The 15,941-nt window shown below is 39.6% G+C and overlaps 1 protein-coding gene across 3 annotated transcripts in view; it reads left to right on the top strand.

The window, feature by feature from the left end:
• Positions 1–519: 519 nt before the first annotated feature.
• The window catches only part of Wdsub1 (WD repeat, sterile alpha motif and U-box domain containing 1), a 46,285-nt gene continuing 30,863 nt past the window's right edge, over positions 520–15,941 (top strand). Inside the window, exons 1-6 of one of the 3 annotated variants that reach the window (XM_004651867.2) lie at positions 520–671; positions 2,188–2,611; positions 4,044–4,228; positions 7,904–7,996; positions 10,183–10,276; positions 14,566–14,599. In XM_004651867.2, the coding sequence (XP_004651924.1) occupies positions 2,214–2,611; positions 4,044–4,228; positions 7,904–7,996; positions 10,183–10,276; positions 14,566–14,599 (804 nt within the window). In that variant the 5' untranslated portion in view covers positions 520–671; positions 2,188–2,213. Of the gene's footprint in view, positions 672–2,187; positions 2,612–4,043; positions 4,229–7,903; positions 7,997–10,182; positions 10,277–14,565; positions 14,600–15,941 lie in introns of those variants that run through there. The other 2 variants (XM_012947369.2, XM_045148433.1) reach the window with 2 other exon arrangements.

Raw genomic sequence — 15,941 nt, forward strand, 5'->3', positions numbered from 1 at the left:
TTTAAAATTTAAACTGGAGCCTGGGGAGATGGTTCAACGGTTAAAGGTGCTTGCTTGGTTCGATTCCCCAGTATCTACTTAAAGCCAGATGCACAAAATGATACCTACATCTGGAGTTCATTTGCAGTGGACCTGGCAAGCCCATACTCTCTCTGCTTCCAAATAAAAAGACATAAAAACTTTAGCTGGAAATGTATTTTGGTGCAACAATATCTACAAGGGCCTTTCAGGCATCTTTTAGACTATGGGACTTTAGTTTACTCAACTGAGAAAATAACAAACAAGACAAAAAGAATGCACTGCATCTTAAGGTCCTCAGGCCTCACGTCAATCAGCAGCAGAAACAGAAATTAGGACCCGCCCTTGCCGGCAGGGAGAGGGCGCGCATGCGCGTAGGCTCAGGCTGGCCCGAGGGCGGGGCGGGGCCGCCCGGCTTTCCGCGCGCTCACCCCGCCCGCCGCACCTGTGCGTCACGTGGCCCGCGGCCCGCGCACCTGAGGGCGGCTCCGGCGCGTTGCCGGCGAGGTGGGCGAGGCGTTGCCTGCCGGCCAGCAGCCTAGCCGGTGGCGGGCGCTGAGCTACCCGCTCCGTGGCTTTCGAGCCCGGGGGGTTCCGGGATCCTTTCCTGGCAGCGTCCCGCGGTCAGTTCTGAGTGCCGACGTGCCCGCGACGTAAGTGGCGGGTTGTTGAGGGGTGCATCTGCGGTGGGTTTGGGTTAGACCAGGGTGTGCACGTGGACCCGCCCCGCCCCTTGGGTGCGAGCTGCCCACCGCGCTGCCCGGGCCCGGCCCGGCCCGGCCCGAACGAGCGCGCTTTTCCTGCCGGCTCCCTGCGGGCGGCGTTGCCCAGGGGCGGCCAGGCTGGGCCTTCAGTCTGGAAAATCACCGGTGTGCATTGCACTTTGGGGACTTGGAAGGGCTCCAGAAACCACCACCTGAGCTTGCTTGTTTCCAGTGCAATAACACAGGCCAGAAATTAAGCCGCCAGAAAATTTCCTGAGAGTTTTTAAAGGCTGTGTTTGAAAAAACAAGACACAAAAAGTAGTTACTGAATTTTGGGAGTAAGATAAAGATGAGGAATGTTGCTTTTTTTTTTCTTTTTTGGAAAGAGCTTTTCATAAATTAGGTAAAGACAACTGATTGTGAATTTTACACATGTCAAAGCTGACTGCTGTCACTACTAGTATTTTTTGTTATTTTTTGAAAATAATGGATGTCCTTTACTTATTTTAAAATATTTATTTATTTAAGAGAGAGGGAATGAGAAAGGGAGAGGAAGAGACAGATAGAATGGGCATGCCAAGGCCTCCAGCCACTGCAAATGAACCTCAGAAACATGCATCACCACATATGCCTTACTTGGGTATGGAGGAATTGAACCTGGGTCCTTAGCCTTCACAGGCAAACACCTTAATCACTAAACCTTGAGGTAAGGTCTTATGTTGTTGGGGTTGGTCTGAACTCAGTAACTGAGAATGATCTTGAACTCCTGATTTTGCTGCCTCTCCCTCCCCAGTGCTGGGATTACAAGCCACCATTATTATGTTTTATTGTGCCATTTTCCCACTGCTATATTATTACTTGTAGGTTTTGGTAACTTTATTTTCTAACAATTCTGTGTTATAGTCCTTAAATAATATTTAAAGGTGAACTCAAATCCATTTGGAGAATTAGATTTTCAGATTAAGTATCTGACACTATTTTACATGCTGAAGATACAGGATGAACAAGGCAGATGAAGTACCCACTCCTTTGGGATTCACCTTCTCGTGGAGGGGCACAAAGAATTTCAGATGTCTGAGGGTGGTAATCGCTGCACTGAAACTTGAAATGGGTTGCTGGGCTGGGCTGGCCTAGAAAGTGGCTGTTTTGACAGAAGGTTCTAGTGGCCTGCACCTATAATCCCAGCATTCCAGAGGCTGAGGCAGGAGAATCCAGTTTGAAACTAGACCCTGCTCCCAACCCCCACCCCCCTCAAAAGCCACTTTAACTAGGATTTCCCTTCTTTGAGGAGAGACACTGGAATTAGGGACTGAAAGAAGAATAAGGTTGTAAGAGCAGAGAGCAGAGCATTTTAGCTCATGGAAACCACTTTATGAAGATGTTAAGACCAGGACTCTGAAAATTTTATGTCGATTTTGGCACTGTAGTGATTCCTACACTGACAGACAATTTTTTACCTGTTCAGAAATTACCGGCCGTTTTGTAAAGAACATGGTGGAACTCATTCACACAATAGCTGATCACAGTGATGATGTCAACTGCTGTGCCTTCTCCTCTACCCTCCTGGCTACCTGCTCCCTGGACAAAACTGTTCGCCTGTACTCCCTGAGTGACTTCGCTGAGCTGCCGCCCTCGCCGCTGAAGCTTCACACCTACGCCGTCCATTGCTGCTGCTTCTCCCCGTCAGGACATGTGCTGGCCTCGTGTTCCACGGACGGGACCACGGTCCTGTGGAGCGCCCCCAGCGGGCAGGCCTTGGCCGTGATGGAGCAGCCCGGCGGCAGCCCCGTGCGGGTCTGTCGGTTTTCCCCAGACTCCACGTACTTGGCTTCCGGGGCAGCCGACGGATCTGTGGTTTTGTGGAACACGCAGTCGTACAAGTTACATAGGTAGGCGTGGCTAAGTCCTTCCTGGCTTGAGTCCTGTTAGCAAGGTGTGCCAAAACAAAACCAGACAGACCAAAAAAACCAAAAAAAAACAAACAGAAAACAGCAGGGAAGGTGATTAGAAAGCAAAATATTTGCTGTGTGTGTGCTTTCGTGGGAATGTGTGTGTATCAGGGTCTCTTGTCACTACAAACACACACCAGATGCTTGTGCCACCTTTTTGTATCTGGTGTTATGTGGGTGTTGGGGAGTTGAACCTGGGCCAGCAGGCTTTGCCACTAAAATGATTTTGAATGAATCATGCTTTAATGAAAACATTTCAATGAATCATATTTTAGCAAAAAATCATTTTATTTCAGTCAAGAGCACATTAAACTTCTGTATTAAAATCACCCAGATGCAACAGTAAGACCTTTCATCGCATCTTCAACTATAAATGCTTTTTGAGAAAAAAAATGCTGTGAACAAGCTATAACGGACTTGGGAAGAGAGAACACTCCACTCTATTTTTGACTAGGAAAAATAAACTGGCATGAACCCAACAATTAGTGTAGTATTGATTACATAAACCAAGAAAGTTGTGCTAAAGACAGAAATCATCACACACATGAACACAGATAAATAGAAGTGAAAAACTTGATATATTTAAGGTATGGCAATTATTATTGTTTGTTGTTGCTCCTAAAGTTTTTAGATTTTAATGTGTTTTAACTGACCAACCATATGGAAAAGTAAGAAGCTATGTGGATTTTCTCAGATCCCTATGATCTAAGTATGTGCATCTTCCCTTTATTTTAGAGTGTATCACTGTAACACATGATGCTTCATTTCTTTTTTTGATATTTTATTTATTTGAGACAGAGAGAATGGGGATGCCATGGCCTCAAAGCACTACAAACAAACTCCAGACACATGCTCCACTTTGTGCAGCTGACTACGTGGGTACTGGAGAATTGAACCTGGGTCCTTAGGCTTTTTAGGCAAGCATCTTAACCAATAGGCCATTTCTCCAGCTCCATGATGCTTCCTTTGTGTAGGCATCAGTTGCCCTTTCTAGTTCTGTGACAGCTGTTTATCCTTCTTTTTTTATTTTTTAATATTTATTTGAGAGAGGAAGAGGAAGAGAGAGAAGAGGAGTGGATGTTCCAGGGCCTCTAGTCACTGCAACCAAACACATGCACCACCTTGTACATCTAGTTTACATGGGTATTAGGGAATCAAACTTGGTCCTTAGGCTTCACAGCCAAGTGCCTTAATCGCTAAGCCATCTCTCCAGCCCTATTCTTTTTCTTTGAAAACAAACCAAAACTGTATTAGGTTGCTATTAATATAATTATAGTGACATAGTATTAATATTAACATAATAACAATAGATTGTAATTAAACCAATAGATTCTGTGAAACTAAAAATCTTCCCTTTTTGTTTTTGTTCTAGGTGTGGTAGTGTTAAGGACGGCTCCTTGGTGGCCTGTGCTTTTTCTCCTAGTGGAAACCTCTTTGTCACTGGCTCCTCATGTGGAGATTTAACAGTGTGGGATGATAAAATGAGATGTCTGCATAGTGAAAAAGCACACGACCTTGGGATCACCTGCTGTGACTTTTCTTCACAGCCAGTTTCTGGTTTGTTATTTTATCCTCTGAAGTACTAGAATTTCCTGCTGTAATTTGTTTATGAACAAACTGAAATGAAAGTTCATTTCAGTTTCATTGTTGGTAAATCAAGGTCCTCTCTTTATTCCTTCTAAGGAATCATCTTTTTTCTGTCTTTAGATCAAAATGAAATCATGAAGAAGCATATGAGAAAACTACCTTTTTACATATATGTACAGGATAATTCAACTTGGTAAAATAGATGCAGATTCTTTGAATATGGAAATTTAGCAGCCTTCACTGAATATATTTAGTATGATTTTTTAAATAGTCTATTAAAATTCAAACAGAACTGTGAAGTTTAAAAGTTGGAAATTGAAGCTTACATTTTCTTTTCACTAATTTACCTTCCAAAAACTAAAGACATGCTTTATTTCACAATTAGCTTTTTTGTTTGTTTGTTTGTTTGTTTGTTTTTCAAGGTAGCATCTCACTCTAGCCCAGGCTGACCTGGAATTCAATATGTACTCTTAGGGTGGCCTCAAACTCATGGTGATCCTCCTGCCTCTGCCTCTGCCTCTGCCTGTATCTCTGCCTCTGTCTCTTAAATTGTAGGATTAAAGGTGTGAGTCACCATGCCCAGCTAGTTTAAAAAAACCAACAACAAAACAACACAATGAAACTGCTGACTATAGTAAATGCCTGGATTCAAGCAGCTACATTGAATTGGAAAAGGCCTCCTTGTAATTGTTGCAGTTTGTGTTTTTGTGTAAATTTACCTCTTTGCCCCCCTTGTCTTGTCACCAGATTAGTGTTACTTATGGCAGTATTAGAGCCACATAGCAAAATTAAATTTTTCAATAGATGCATAAATTGTACATATTATATCTATAGTGCTATTTGAGTAATAGAAGAAATGAACAAATATGCCTTTTTTACAACGGTTTGAAATCTGGTATGTCTATTAAAATGTATTTAATTTAGCTTATTTATTTGAGAGAGAGAGAAAGAGGCAGGTAGAGAAATAATGGGCATGCTAGCCACTACAAGGAATGAACGAACTCCAGATGCATCACCACCTTGTGTATCTGGCTTTACCTGGATACTGGGGAATCAAACCAGGGTCCATCTCTCCAGCCCTATAATGTATTTTAATTTGGTGTAGCTACATTTCAGGAGTTCAGTATTTATATATAGCTAATTACTATATTACTCGATAGCACTGACCCAGAAAATGGACAGGATAACTTTGATCTTCCCCTATTTCAAAACTGTCAATAGCTTAAGTACAGTCAAGGTAAGATCAAATCCCAAATCCTAAAACTGAAGTCTGTAAGTACCTTACATGTTGTGTTTTTAATCTCAAGTGATTCTTGACCTCACACACTCTCTTTCCATCCTGGCCTTTGATTTTTTTTGTCATTTCCAGGATTCATTCCAAGGGTCTAACCTGTGGTCTTTCACCCTGATACAGGCATGCTTTTAAGTGTAGATTGATAAGTGAAATTCCTTTCACTGATTGGCTGAAATATTTTGTTTTTTAACTTTTAAAAAAATATGAATTTATAAGAAGAGAGAGAGAAGTGGGGGTTGGGTGCACCAGGGCCTCCAGGTTCTGCAAATGAGCTCCAGATGTATATACCACTGCATTTGGCTTTACATGGGTACTGGGGAATCAAACCAAGGTTGTTAGGCTTTGCAGGCAAGTGCCTGAATGGCTAAGGCATCTCTCCAGCCCATTGTTTGTTTTTTAAAAAACCTTTCATTATGTAATAGATCAATATATTTCATTTTCATGAACCCATTCTTTTCATTAAATTACTTAATTTAATTGAGCATTTCATTTTTTTAATAGATTGTTTTCTGCTGATTTATTCCAAGAAGAATGACTTACAGCAGACAGGAACCATGTTTTCTATTTCTGTGGTACCGTCATATCTTGTAGACACTCATTGAATCATTGATATATAAATGTGGAGGAATTTATGTTTCATTTTTCATATGGAATGTTATGAAAATATCATTCATTGCATTAGGTAATGTTGGGGTAAAATTATTGATAGCTTGGTCGTTTATGGGGTCAGGAAAGCTTCAGTAAACATTATGGACATTCTGAGGTGATATCCACATTCCTGCCCCACCTAGCGTTTAGAGAATATTCACAGGATACATTTCTCTCAGCATCATTTCACTGTGAACTTTCTTTATCCTTTTGTTGAGATAGATACCAACCATACATGTTAGTTCCTTGAAACAAGTTGATAGATACTTCAAGGTGATTAATATGGAAATTTATAGAAACTACTGTACATAACAGATAAAATATGTAATCTTTTATGTTCTGTGTATATGCATGTATGTGTGTGTGGGCACATGTGTATGTGGGTGCCTGTGTATGTATGGAGGCTAGAGGTCAGTGTCAGGTATCTTCAGGCCTCAGTACTTCTCTGCCTTATTTTTTGAGAGGGTGTCTCCTGAACCTGAAACTCACTGACTTCCCTAGACTAGTTGGCTATCAAGTCCTAGAGATCCCCTGTCTCTACCTCCCTGGAGTTGGAATTACATGCAACACTGAATTTGGCTTTTTTTTTGTAGGTGCTAGGGGCCTGAATTCAGGTCCTCATAATTGTGTGGCAAGCATTTTATTGAGCCATCTCCTAAGTCCCAAAATATGTAATTTCTACTTGTTATTATTTAATTTGTCTATATATATCAGTACTTACAACATATTTATTGTTCTGCCTTGTACCATCTTGCTCAAATAATAAAAAAAAAAATCACATTTGTGTTTGAGAAGAAAACTATCTTTCCAGTTTTCAAATAATCAAACCAAAGTTGGGCTAGCGCAGCCAAAGTAGTTTTTTCCTGAGTAAAGTGTTTAGGATGTAATCTAATAGATATATAATGGCTTACTGAAATGCTCTTAGTGCCTTTCAGATGCCAACTTTATCCAATTATTTCCCTAAACTGGGTAATATTTTTTTCCCCAACTAGGCTGAATTGACCTTATTTTGCATTTATGTAATTCTGGCCTTTCTCTTAATCAAGTGAAGTGGAAAACATTCACACTATTCCATGTTCATTAAAAAGCAGGTTTTTAATAATTTGATATTTCAGAAGAGAGGTAAGTTGGTGATGATTGTTCTTACAATGACTACTTTTCTCATGTTTGTCATTAATGATTGTTTTGTATCCCCTGAAATTCATTTAGAAGATGCTCTACTTTCATAATTTGGTGTTGGTTGGTGCAGCCTTGAGCTACAGTCTTAAGGACTTTTATTGTAGCAGTTTCAGGACTGGAGTTATAATCTTGCATAGTATCTTGTTTAGAAGAAATTCTTTAACCGGATTTATTAGAAATAGTCTAAGTTGGGCTGGAGAAATGGCTTAGCTGTTAAGGTGCTTGCCTGCGAAGTCTTAAGGACCCAGGCTCAATTCCTGAATACCTAGGTAAGCCTGATGCACAAGGTGGCACATGTGTCTGAAGTTCCATTTGCAGTGGCTAGAGGCTTATTCTTTGTTGTTCTTTCTGTCTGTCTCTCTCTCAAATAAATAAAATATTTTTTTAAAAAAGAAGTGGTGTAAGCTGATGAATGTTGTTTATATGACTTAAATGTACCTTAACAGATTTTAGTAAAAATTGTTTAGTTTAATTGTGCTTTTCTGTTGTTTGTATTTATTTTTTGAACAACTTTACTATTTTAGACGGAGAGCAAGGCCTTCAGTTTTATCGATTGGCTTCATGTGGTCAGGATTGCCAGATCAAAATTTGGGTCGTTTCTTTTACCCATGTCTTAGGTATGGTACTTTTCTAAAATTATTTGTGATATGTAGAAAATCTGTGTCTAATCTTTTTTACTTAAGGTATTCTGCATAGTTGAAAGTGATTGTAAAAAATCTGTTTTAAGAAACTTTATTATGACAGGCGGATTAGTGACTGGGAGAGGTGAGAAGATCAAGGGTTCAACACTAGCTTCAGCTGCACAGTAAGTTCGTGGCTAGTGTGGGTTCCTGTGTAGAATGTAATAATGTAACAAATGTATGTAAACAAATGTAAGCAAAAACAAGCAAAATTTCACTGGAAGTAATATATGCATAGGCTTTGAAACTCTATGCCCACTCTGATTCTGCACTCACCCCTGCCTCTACCACATATTAATTCCAGTCATTCCTTTGTGCATGATTTGTTTTCAGCTCTTAGTGGTTTTCACACTTTTTGTAAATATTATTTATATTTAAAATGTATTGCAGTTGTTGGTTTTTAGTAGTATGTGTCTGTCATATGCATTGTCCTTTTGCCTCAAGTGATCCTTTTTCACTAGAGAAGCTTATGTTGCTCTGAACACAGTATTGCTATTTCTCTAGTGATTGTGAGTCTTTGCTGTCTCTTGTAACTCATCCGTTGAATGGTGAACCTCTTGACTTGATCTTCTGTTATTCTTTACCCACATTTAACTCATTTTTAAAACATCTTTTTTTTAAACCTTCTTTTGAGTTTATCTCATAATTACTTTTTCTCTTACCTTGACCTTTCTTTCTCATATTTTTCCCCTTTTCAAATGCCTAGTGATCCTTAGTATCTATTACATTTAGGAATTACACAGAAAAAAATTATACAGTAAGATGTTCAGAAGTTCTCTTCCATGGGCTGTTAGGTGCATAGTAGCTTTTATGGGGAAGGGGTTGAAGGCAAAGAGGGTGGAGGGCTAATAAAGACCCATGTAGCCATTGTCTGTCTTGCAGGGCCTTTGTCTGGGGTTGAGCATCTGGCTTTTGTGTGGCATGCTGTGGGGTAGGATCAGAGAGGGATTGAGGTGGACAGTGAATGTTCCCTATGCAAACTTTGAGTTAATTGTTCTGTTTCTAATCTTTGTTTTCCTTCCCGGGCCATTGATAGGATTGCCTTGAGGGTTTTCCAAATATGGAGTGATTTTCTTTTTGCTATAGTCCTTCCTGTTGATCTCTGGGCTGTTCTGTATATGGCCTCATCAGTTAAACTTTTCTTTGACTTCCCATAGTTGGTTTCAGTTTCTGATTTGCTGATGTCTCCTTCCCAGGCTCTTCATCCATGTCCATTTATGTCTTTATTAATTCCTTCATTATTTTAATGGGAACTTTTGGTCATTTGGCCACTTTGATTCAGATGCCTAAAAATATAATTTTATCATTTGTTACTTATGAAGCTTTTGATAAATCATAAATTACAATTTTGGTCACTCATAATTGTACTAGAATGTAGAAAAGAGCTCATTATTTGTTGTCTGTTAAGTTATACATTAGTTATTTTTGTTGCGGCCAAATACCTGACAAGAGGCAACGTAAGGAAGGAAAGGTTATTTTGGCTTACCATCCAGGGTTACTGTCCATCATGGGATAGCAACCCAGGGATAGCAACAGGAGCTTGAAGTAGAGCTGATCACATGCAGTCACAGGAAGGACGCAGAGGGTGATGAACGCTGGTGCTCAACTTCCTTTTTCCTTTTTATTCAGTCCAGGACTCAAGCCCATGGGATAGTGCTGCCCGTAGTTAGGGTGTCCTCCCACCGCAGTTAACCTAATCTGGAAAATCTTTCACAGATATTCCCAAAGATGTGTTTTCATGGTGATTCTAAATCCTCGGGAATTGACAATAGAGACTAACTATTGGGTTCTGTGTAGTCATTCTTTCAGTGTATGCTGGGGAGCATGAGAGTTTCTTTATTTTCAGATCAATCCAAGAGATTTCTTCTGCCTGTCTATACCAAAGTTCTGGTGTAAAGTGATAAATTTTAGTTATATGCGTATGATAGGGTGATGTTTTCCTACTGAGCTATTGAGCTTTAAAGCCATTTAATAATCCTGCATTATATTTATTTACTGATCTGGATAGATTGCATTTTATATATTGTGTGTCTTTATTGTTAAGTAAATGAATGAAATAGTGTTTACCTGAAAATAAATGATAATCATGGTCAACTGGCTAATTCTCACCTTCTTAATTGCAGGCTTCGAATTAAAATATAAAAGTACATTGGGTGGGCACTCTGCCCCTGTTCTGGCTTGTGCTTTTTCTTGTGATGGGCAGATGCTTGTATCAGGGTAAGCTATTTAGTTTAAAAAATATTTTTTAAAATTTGTTTGACAGAGAAGTAGGGAAAGAGAGTGAGAGAATGGGTACGCTAGGGCTTACAGCCACTGCAAATGAACTCCAGACGTGTTCACCCCTCTGTGCATCTGGCTAACGTGGGTCCTGGGGAATCGAACCTCAGTCCTTTGGCTTTGCAGGCAAATGCCTTAACTGTTAAGCCATCCCTCTAGTCCCTATTTAGTTTAAATAAACCATTTACACACCTAAAGAAATGTTGCTTGTTGTTTTTTTTTTTTTAAATTGTTTATTTATTTATTTGAGAGCGACAGACACAGAGAGAAAGACAGATAGAGGGAGAGAGAGAATGGGTGCGCCAGGGCTTCCAGCCTCTGCAAACGAACTCCAGACGCGTGCGCCCCCTTGTGCATCTGGCTAACGTGGGACCTGGGGAACCGAGCCTCGAACCGGGGTCCTTAGGCTTCACAGGCAAGCGCTTAACTGCTAAGCCATCTCTCCAGCCCTGTTGCTTGTTTTTTAATCCTAACTTATACTTGGTAGTGTGGGTCTTTTCAATTTTAGTCATTTAGTGGTATAGGGTTACTATATTTTTAATTTGTATTTCTTCTAAAATAGTGAAGTTGAACTTACTTGTGTTATACTTTAGCTGTAGGGTTTTTTTTGGTGCATCTTTTGAGATAATCATAGTCTGTTGCACTGTAATCCTAATATTAAACCAACATTGCTTTGTTGCAACAAACATAATTGGGCAGAACATAATATTTTGGTGTACTGCTATACAGAAGTTAAGTTTCATATAATTTATTACCTGAATATGAGTTGTAGTTTTTTTCTGTTAATGTTCATAAAATTTTTAGTATGTGTTTTCTGTATATCCACTCTAATATGTCTACATGTGAGTTTATTTAGTTTACCAAATTTACTTTTCTTTTTGGAAGCAGGATTTCACTGTGTAACCTTGGCTGGCCTAGAGCTTACTGGTACACCAGGCTGGCATTGTACTCATGGTGATCCTCCTGCCTTTGTCTTCCAAGTAGCTGGTATTAGAGGTGTGAGTCACCATGCCCAACCATGCTAGTAATTCTTTTAGCTTCTCACGTTTTTCCTCCCTGTCTCTTTCTGCCTGTCTTCTAACTGAGCATTGCGAGTACGAGCAGGCAGCTGCGCCTGCCTAGCAGTGACGTGTGTGCTGGGGATCTGAACGCTGCTGTGCATGATTGCACATCAAGCACTTTACCCGCTGAGCCATCTTCTCAGCCCCTCCCTTTATCTTTCTCTGATGCTTTCCCATAGTAACTTTCTTCTAGTTCCTTGGCAGACTTGCCTTTTCTTCCCTATCCTGTTCTCTTGATCCAGCCAGATATAAGGAGCCTTATATGTATAAGCTTCTGTTGAACACAAATGGCTCATCTTTATAATTAAATAGAGGTTGATCTTTCCATAAAGTCTTAGTAGTTAGGATTCCTTGGAAACCATTTTTTAAAAATATTTTATTTATTTGAGATAGAGAGGAAGAGGCAGAGAGAATGGGTGTGCCAGTGCCTCCAGCCACTGCAAACAAACTCCAGATGCATGTGCTTCCTTGTGCATCTGGCTTTTGTGGGTCCTAGGGAATCAAACCAGGGTCCTTAGGCTTCACAGGCAAACACCTTAACCATTTAAATCATTTCTCCAGCCTGAAACCATTTTTTTTAAAAAAATATTTATTTGCAAGAAGAGAATACAGAGAGAGAGAGAAGAAAGAATGGGTGTGCCAGGGCCTCTAGCTGCTGCAAACTAACTCTGGATGCATGCACTCCTTTGTGAATCTGGCTTTACATGGGTATTGAAGAATCAAACCTGGGTGGTTGTGTTCTGCAGGCAAGTACCTTAACTGCTGAGCAATCTGTCTAGCCTAAAACCTTTTTTTTTTTGTCCCCCAAGGCAGGGTGTCATAGCCTGGCTGACCTGGAATTCACTATGTAGTCTCAGGGTGGCCTTGAACTCACAGTGAACCTCCTACCTCTGCCTCACAAGTGCTGGGATTAAAGGCATGCACCAAATGCTGACAGTTGTTAAAAGTTCTGAGTTAAAAAAACATACCTTCTATTCTTCTTGAGTTGAAAAGCAATAGAAAGAAACATGAGACAGGTAAAATAGAGATAATATGGCTTCCAATCTGTTATCTCCTTTTGGGCAGTGTGGGTCCTTGTACTTACTGTGACTGGACAGATTGGAGAACTAGAAAAAGCACCTGGCCCAGTGTCTTTTCCCAAACTCTAGTCATCGGCTGTTCCTGTTCTGCCAAGTTGGAGAGGAGCACAGAGGCCAAGAATCATCCTCTGGGAGAGATGGAAAGTACTTGTCCTTCTCTCCCCAACAAGGCATACATTTGCATTTCACTGTGCTGGTAGATGATGGGAGCTCTAAGGTTATGAGTCAGGAGTGGTTTTAAATATGAACCTCTTTATAAATTTCTATTTATTTATTTATTTATTTTGAGAGACAGGAGAAAGAGGCAGATAGAAAGACAAAGAGAATGGGTGCTTTAGGGCCTCTAGCCACTACAAACCAACTCCAGATGTATACACCCCTTTGTGCATCTGGCTTACATAGGTATTGGGAATTGAACCTGGGTCATTAGACTTTGCAGGCAAATGCCTTAACTGCTAAGCCAACTTCTCTAGCCCTTAATCCTCTTTACTCAGTAATAACTAGCGGAAGATGATTCAAGATCATCTTTCCCAAAGTTGCTTTATAGTCTGCAGTGTCACATAATTGCCATCTTCCCATGCAGTGCTGACAAGCACTAGTGATCCTGCTTCTCGAGTGACCAACGAAGGAGTTGTTAGGTCACATCTTCTGGTAGCTTCAGGAAGTGGGATTTCTTGTTGTTTCTTTGACACCCATGATCATATTTGAGACACTGTCATGGGATCATTTTCTGTGTAAACTTAGCATTGTTGGGCTCTGTCAGCTTCAGATGCAGCTTTTGCTGTGACTCCTTTACAAGCGCCAGGCTTAGACAAAATGGGCTGTAGGTTAGTTAACAAAACCATATCTCCCAATTACCAGTTCACATATTTAAAAAACAAATATATTATTAGTTTCAGTTGACCAATTTTCCATTTATCTTCAAAAATCTTTAAAAATAATGATTAGGGACTGGGAAGATTGCTCAGTGGTGAAAGGTGTTTGCTTGCAAAGCCTATGGGCTTCCATTTCTCTTGTGAAGGGAAGTATTTCTGTTCATTGATGTGTGGACATTAGTTTGCACTGACTGTTGTGAGGGAGGAGCATTGTGATGTCCTGTCTGCTGTGTCACTGAGGTCACTCCCTAGTATTACTTTATTAAAAAGATGCTCAAAAGTACTAGAACTTTTCTAAGAATTTGAGATATTCCAGAAACAACCTCTAATGAGAAATTTATGACTAAATTACAGTATCTGTAAGTTATGTCTACTGTAGACATAGTCAGTCATATTATTATTTCTTTTTGATTTTTCACATCCAGAATATACTAAGTGCTCCCTATTTTACTGCATTTAGATTTTTTACTTTCAAAGTATAATCATGGCTTGAATTTATGACTGAGATTTTTTTTATGAGACAGAGACTGTGTGTGTGTGTGTGTGTGAGAGGGGGGGGGGGAATATATATGTGTGTGCTAGGGCCTCCAGCCACTGCAGTTGAACTTCAGATGTGTATGCCACCTTGTGTGCATGTGTTACCTTGTATGTCTGACTTATGTGAAATCTGGGGAGTCAAACATGGATCCTTATGCTTCACAGGCAAGCACCTTAACTACTAAGCCATTCCCCAGCCTATGACCCAGTTGAAGTCAGTACTTATTACCAACATTGATTCTAGCCCATAGAACAAGGAATTTTTAGCTTTCTAATAGATGTGACTCCTATGATCGGACTGTAATTGACTGTCTTTTAATAATACAAATACTAGGTTAAATAAAGAGTAGTAACACTTGTTTAGCCAACTTTGCAATGTGTATCAGTGGCAGAAAGATTGCTTCCAAGGTGTAGGGTGGGGGCCAAGAAACAAGTATTCTTACCTCTTGTTTTTGATTATGTACTTTGTTATAGTATTATAATTTTTTTCTGTATTATGATTCTTGTTCCTGACTGAATTATACCAGATAATTGATTCATTCTAACTCCTTTATGTAAATATTTGAGCTTTCCCTAAAACAAAGTTACTAAAACATGATTTAGAAATACTGATGATGTAAATATTGGGCCTTATTTTTATAGAGCGTTTTACTCATTATTTCCTTTTTCTTTTAAAGATCAGTGGATAAGTCTGTCATCATATATGATACTGTAAGTATTTCAGTCTTATGTGTAACCTATCTAAATTGTCTATTAGATACCTGAATTTCAAGTTTAGCCATGATATATGTACATATGTCTGTCTGTCTCTCTCTCTATATATGTATGTGTATATACATGTACATATACCCATACATATTACATATTTCTATTTATTATGCTCTAGAATCTAATGTAGAGTTTCATACAAATGCTAAAACAGTAATATATTAGATCTGGGAAAACCATGAAATATTTCAATATTTTTAAGATGGACAAATTTTAAAATCTGATCATAGAAAATATAAATTTAAAGAGCACCAGTATTCAAAAATTCACTTTAAATCAGTAATTAGACTTTTTGTAAGCATTCTGTAATGGCAAAAATATCCTACGGCATTTCTTTGAGTACAGGACAATTTACAGACAAGTATAAGAAAGCATATTATTGGAGACTGGGGAAAATGAGAGGTTAAGGCAGATCCATATGGGTAAGCACCAAGTTGACTGAATATGAAGAAAAAAAAATCAACATTTTATATGTAAAAGATATAGTTGATGAAAATACCAAGGCCAGTCTGGGCCATATGCAGCCCTGCCAAAAAATTTTCACAAAGAAAATGTTCTTCAAGGGAAAGTCAGTGTTGAGTCCGGGCAGTAGCTGCCCGGCAAGTTAGCGGAGATGTGAATCATCAAGGGAGTGTGTCAAACTAGTGACTTGTTCTCCACACACAGGTTAAAGTCACTGAGATTTCTGGCCAGAAATGGGAATGGACACTCAAATTAGATAAAATAAATCCTTAATATTTATCCTGAATTCTTTTATTTTATTTTTGATTTTATTTTTAGAGAGAAAGAAAGGTACAGAGAGAATTGAGGCACCAGGGACTCAACAACTGCAATCAAATTCCAGACACTTGCGCCACCTAGTGGGCATGTGTAACCTTATGCTTGCCTCACCTTTGTGCGTCTGGCTTAAATGGGATCTAGACTTTACAGGCAAGCACCTTAACTGCTAAGCCATCTCTCCAGCCCCTCAATTCTTTAAAAAACATTTTTTTATTTGAGAGAGATGGAGAGAGAGAGGGAGAGAGGGAGGAAAAGGCAAATAGGGAGAATGTGCACACCAGAGCCTCCAGCCACTGCAAACAAACTTCTGCATGCTACTGGTTTTCAGAACAATAGGGCTCCTCTGGGCTATGGATGTAGATTATGGGTTAGAAGGCTCAATAATCACTTTAATGCCCTGAACCAGTGGCTCTCGAGCACGTTGTTTTATGACTTGTAAGGAATTGCCAAGTGCAGACACACAGAAGGAAAAATAAGAAAGATTATTTTAGGAAAATAAAGCAGA

This window comes from Jaculus jaculus, chromosome 4, assembly GCF_020740685.1.
Source record: "Jaculus jaculus isolate mJacJac1 chromosome 4, mJacJac1.mat.Y.cur, whole genome shotgun sequence".
Lineage (NCBI taxonomy): Eukaryota > Metazoa > Chordata > Mammalia > Rodentia > Dipodidae > Jaculus > Jaculus jaculus.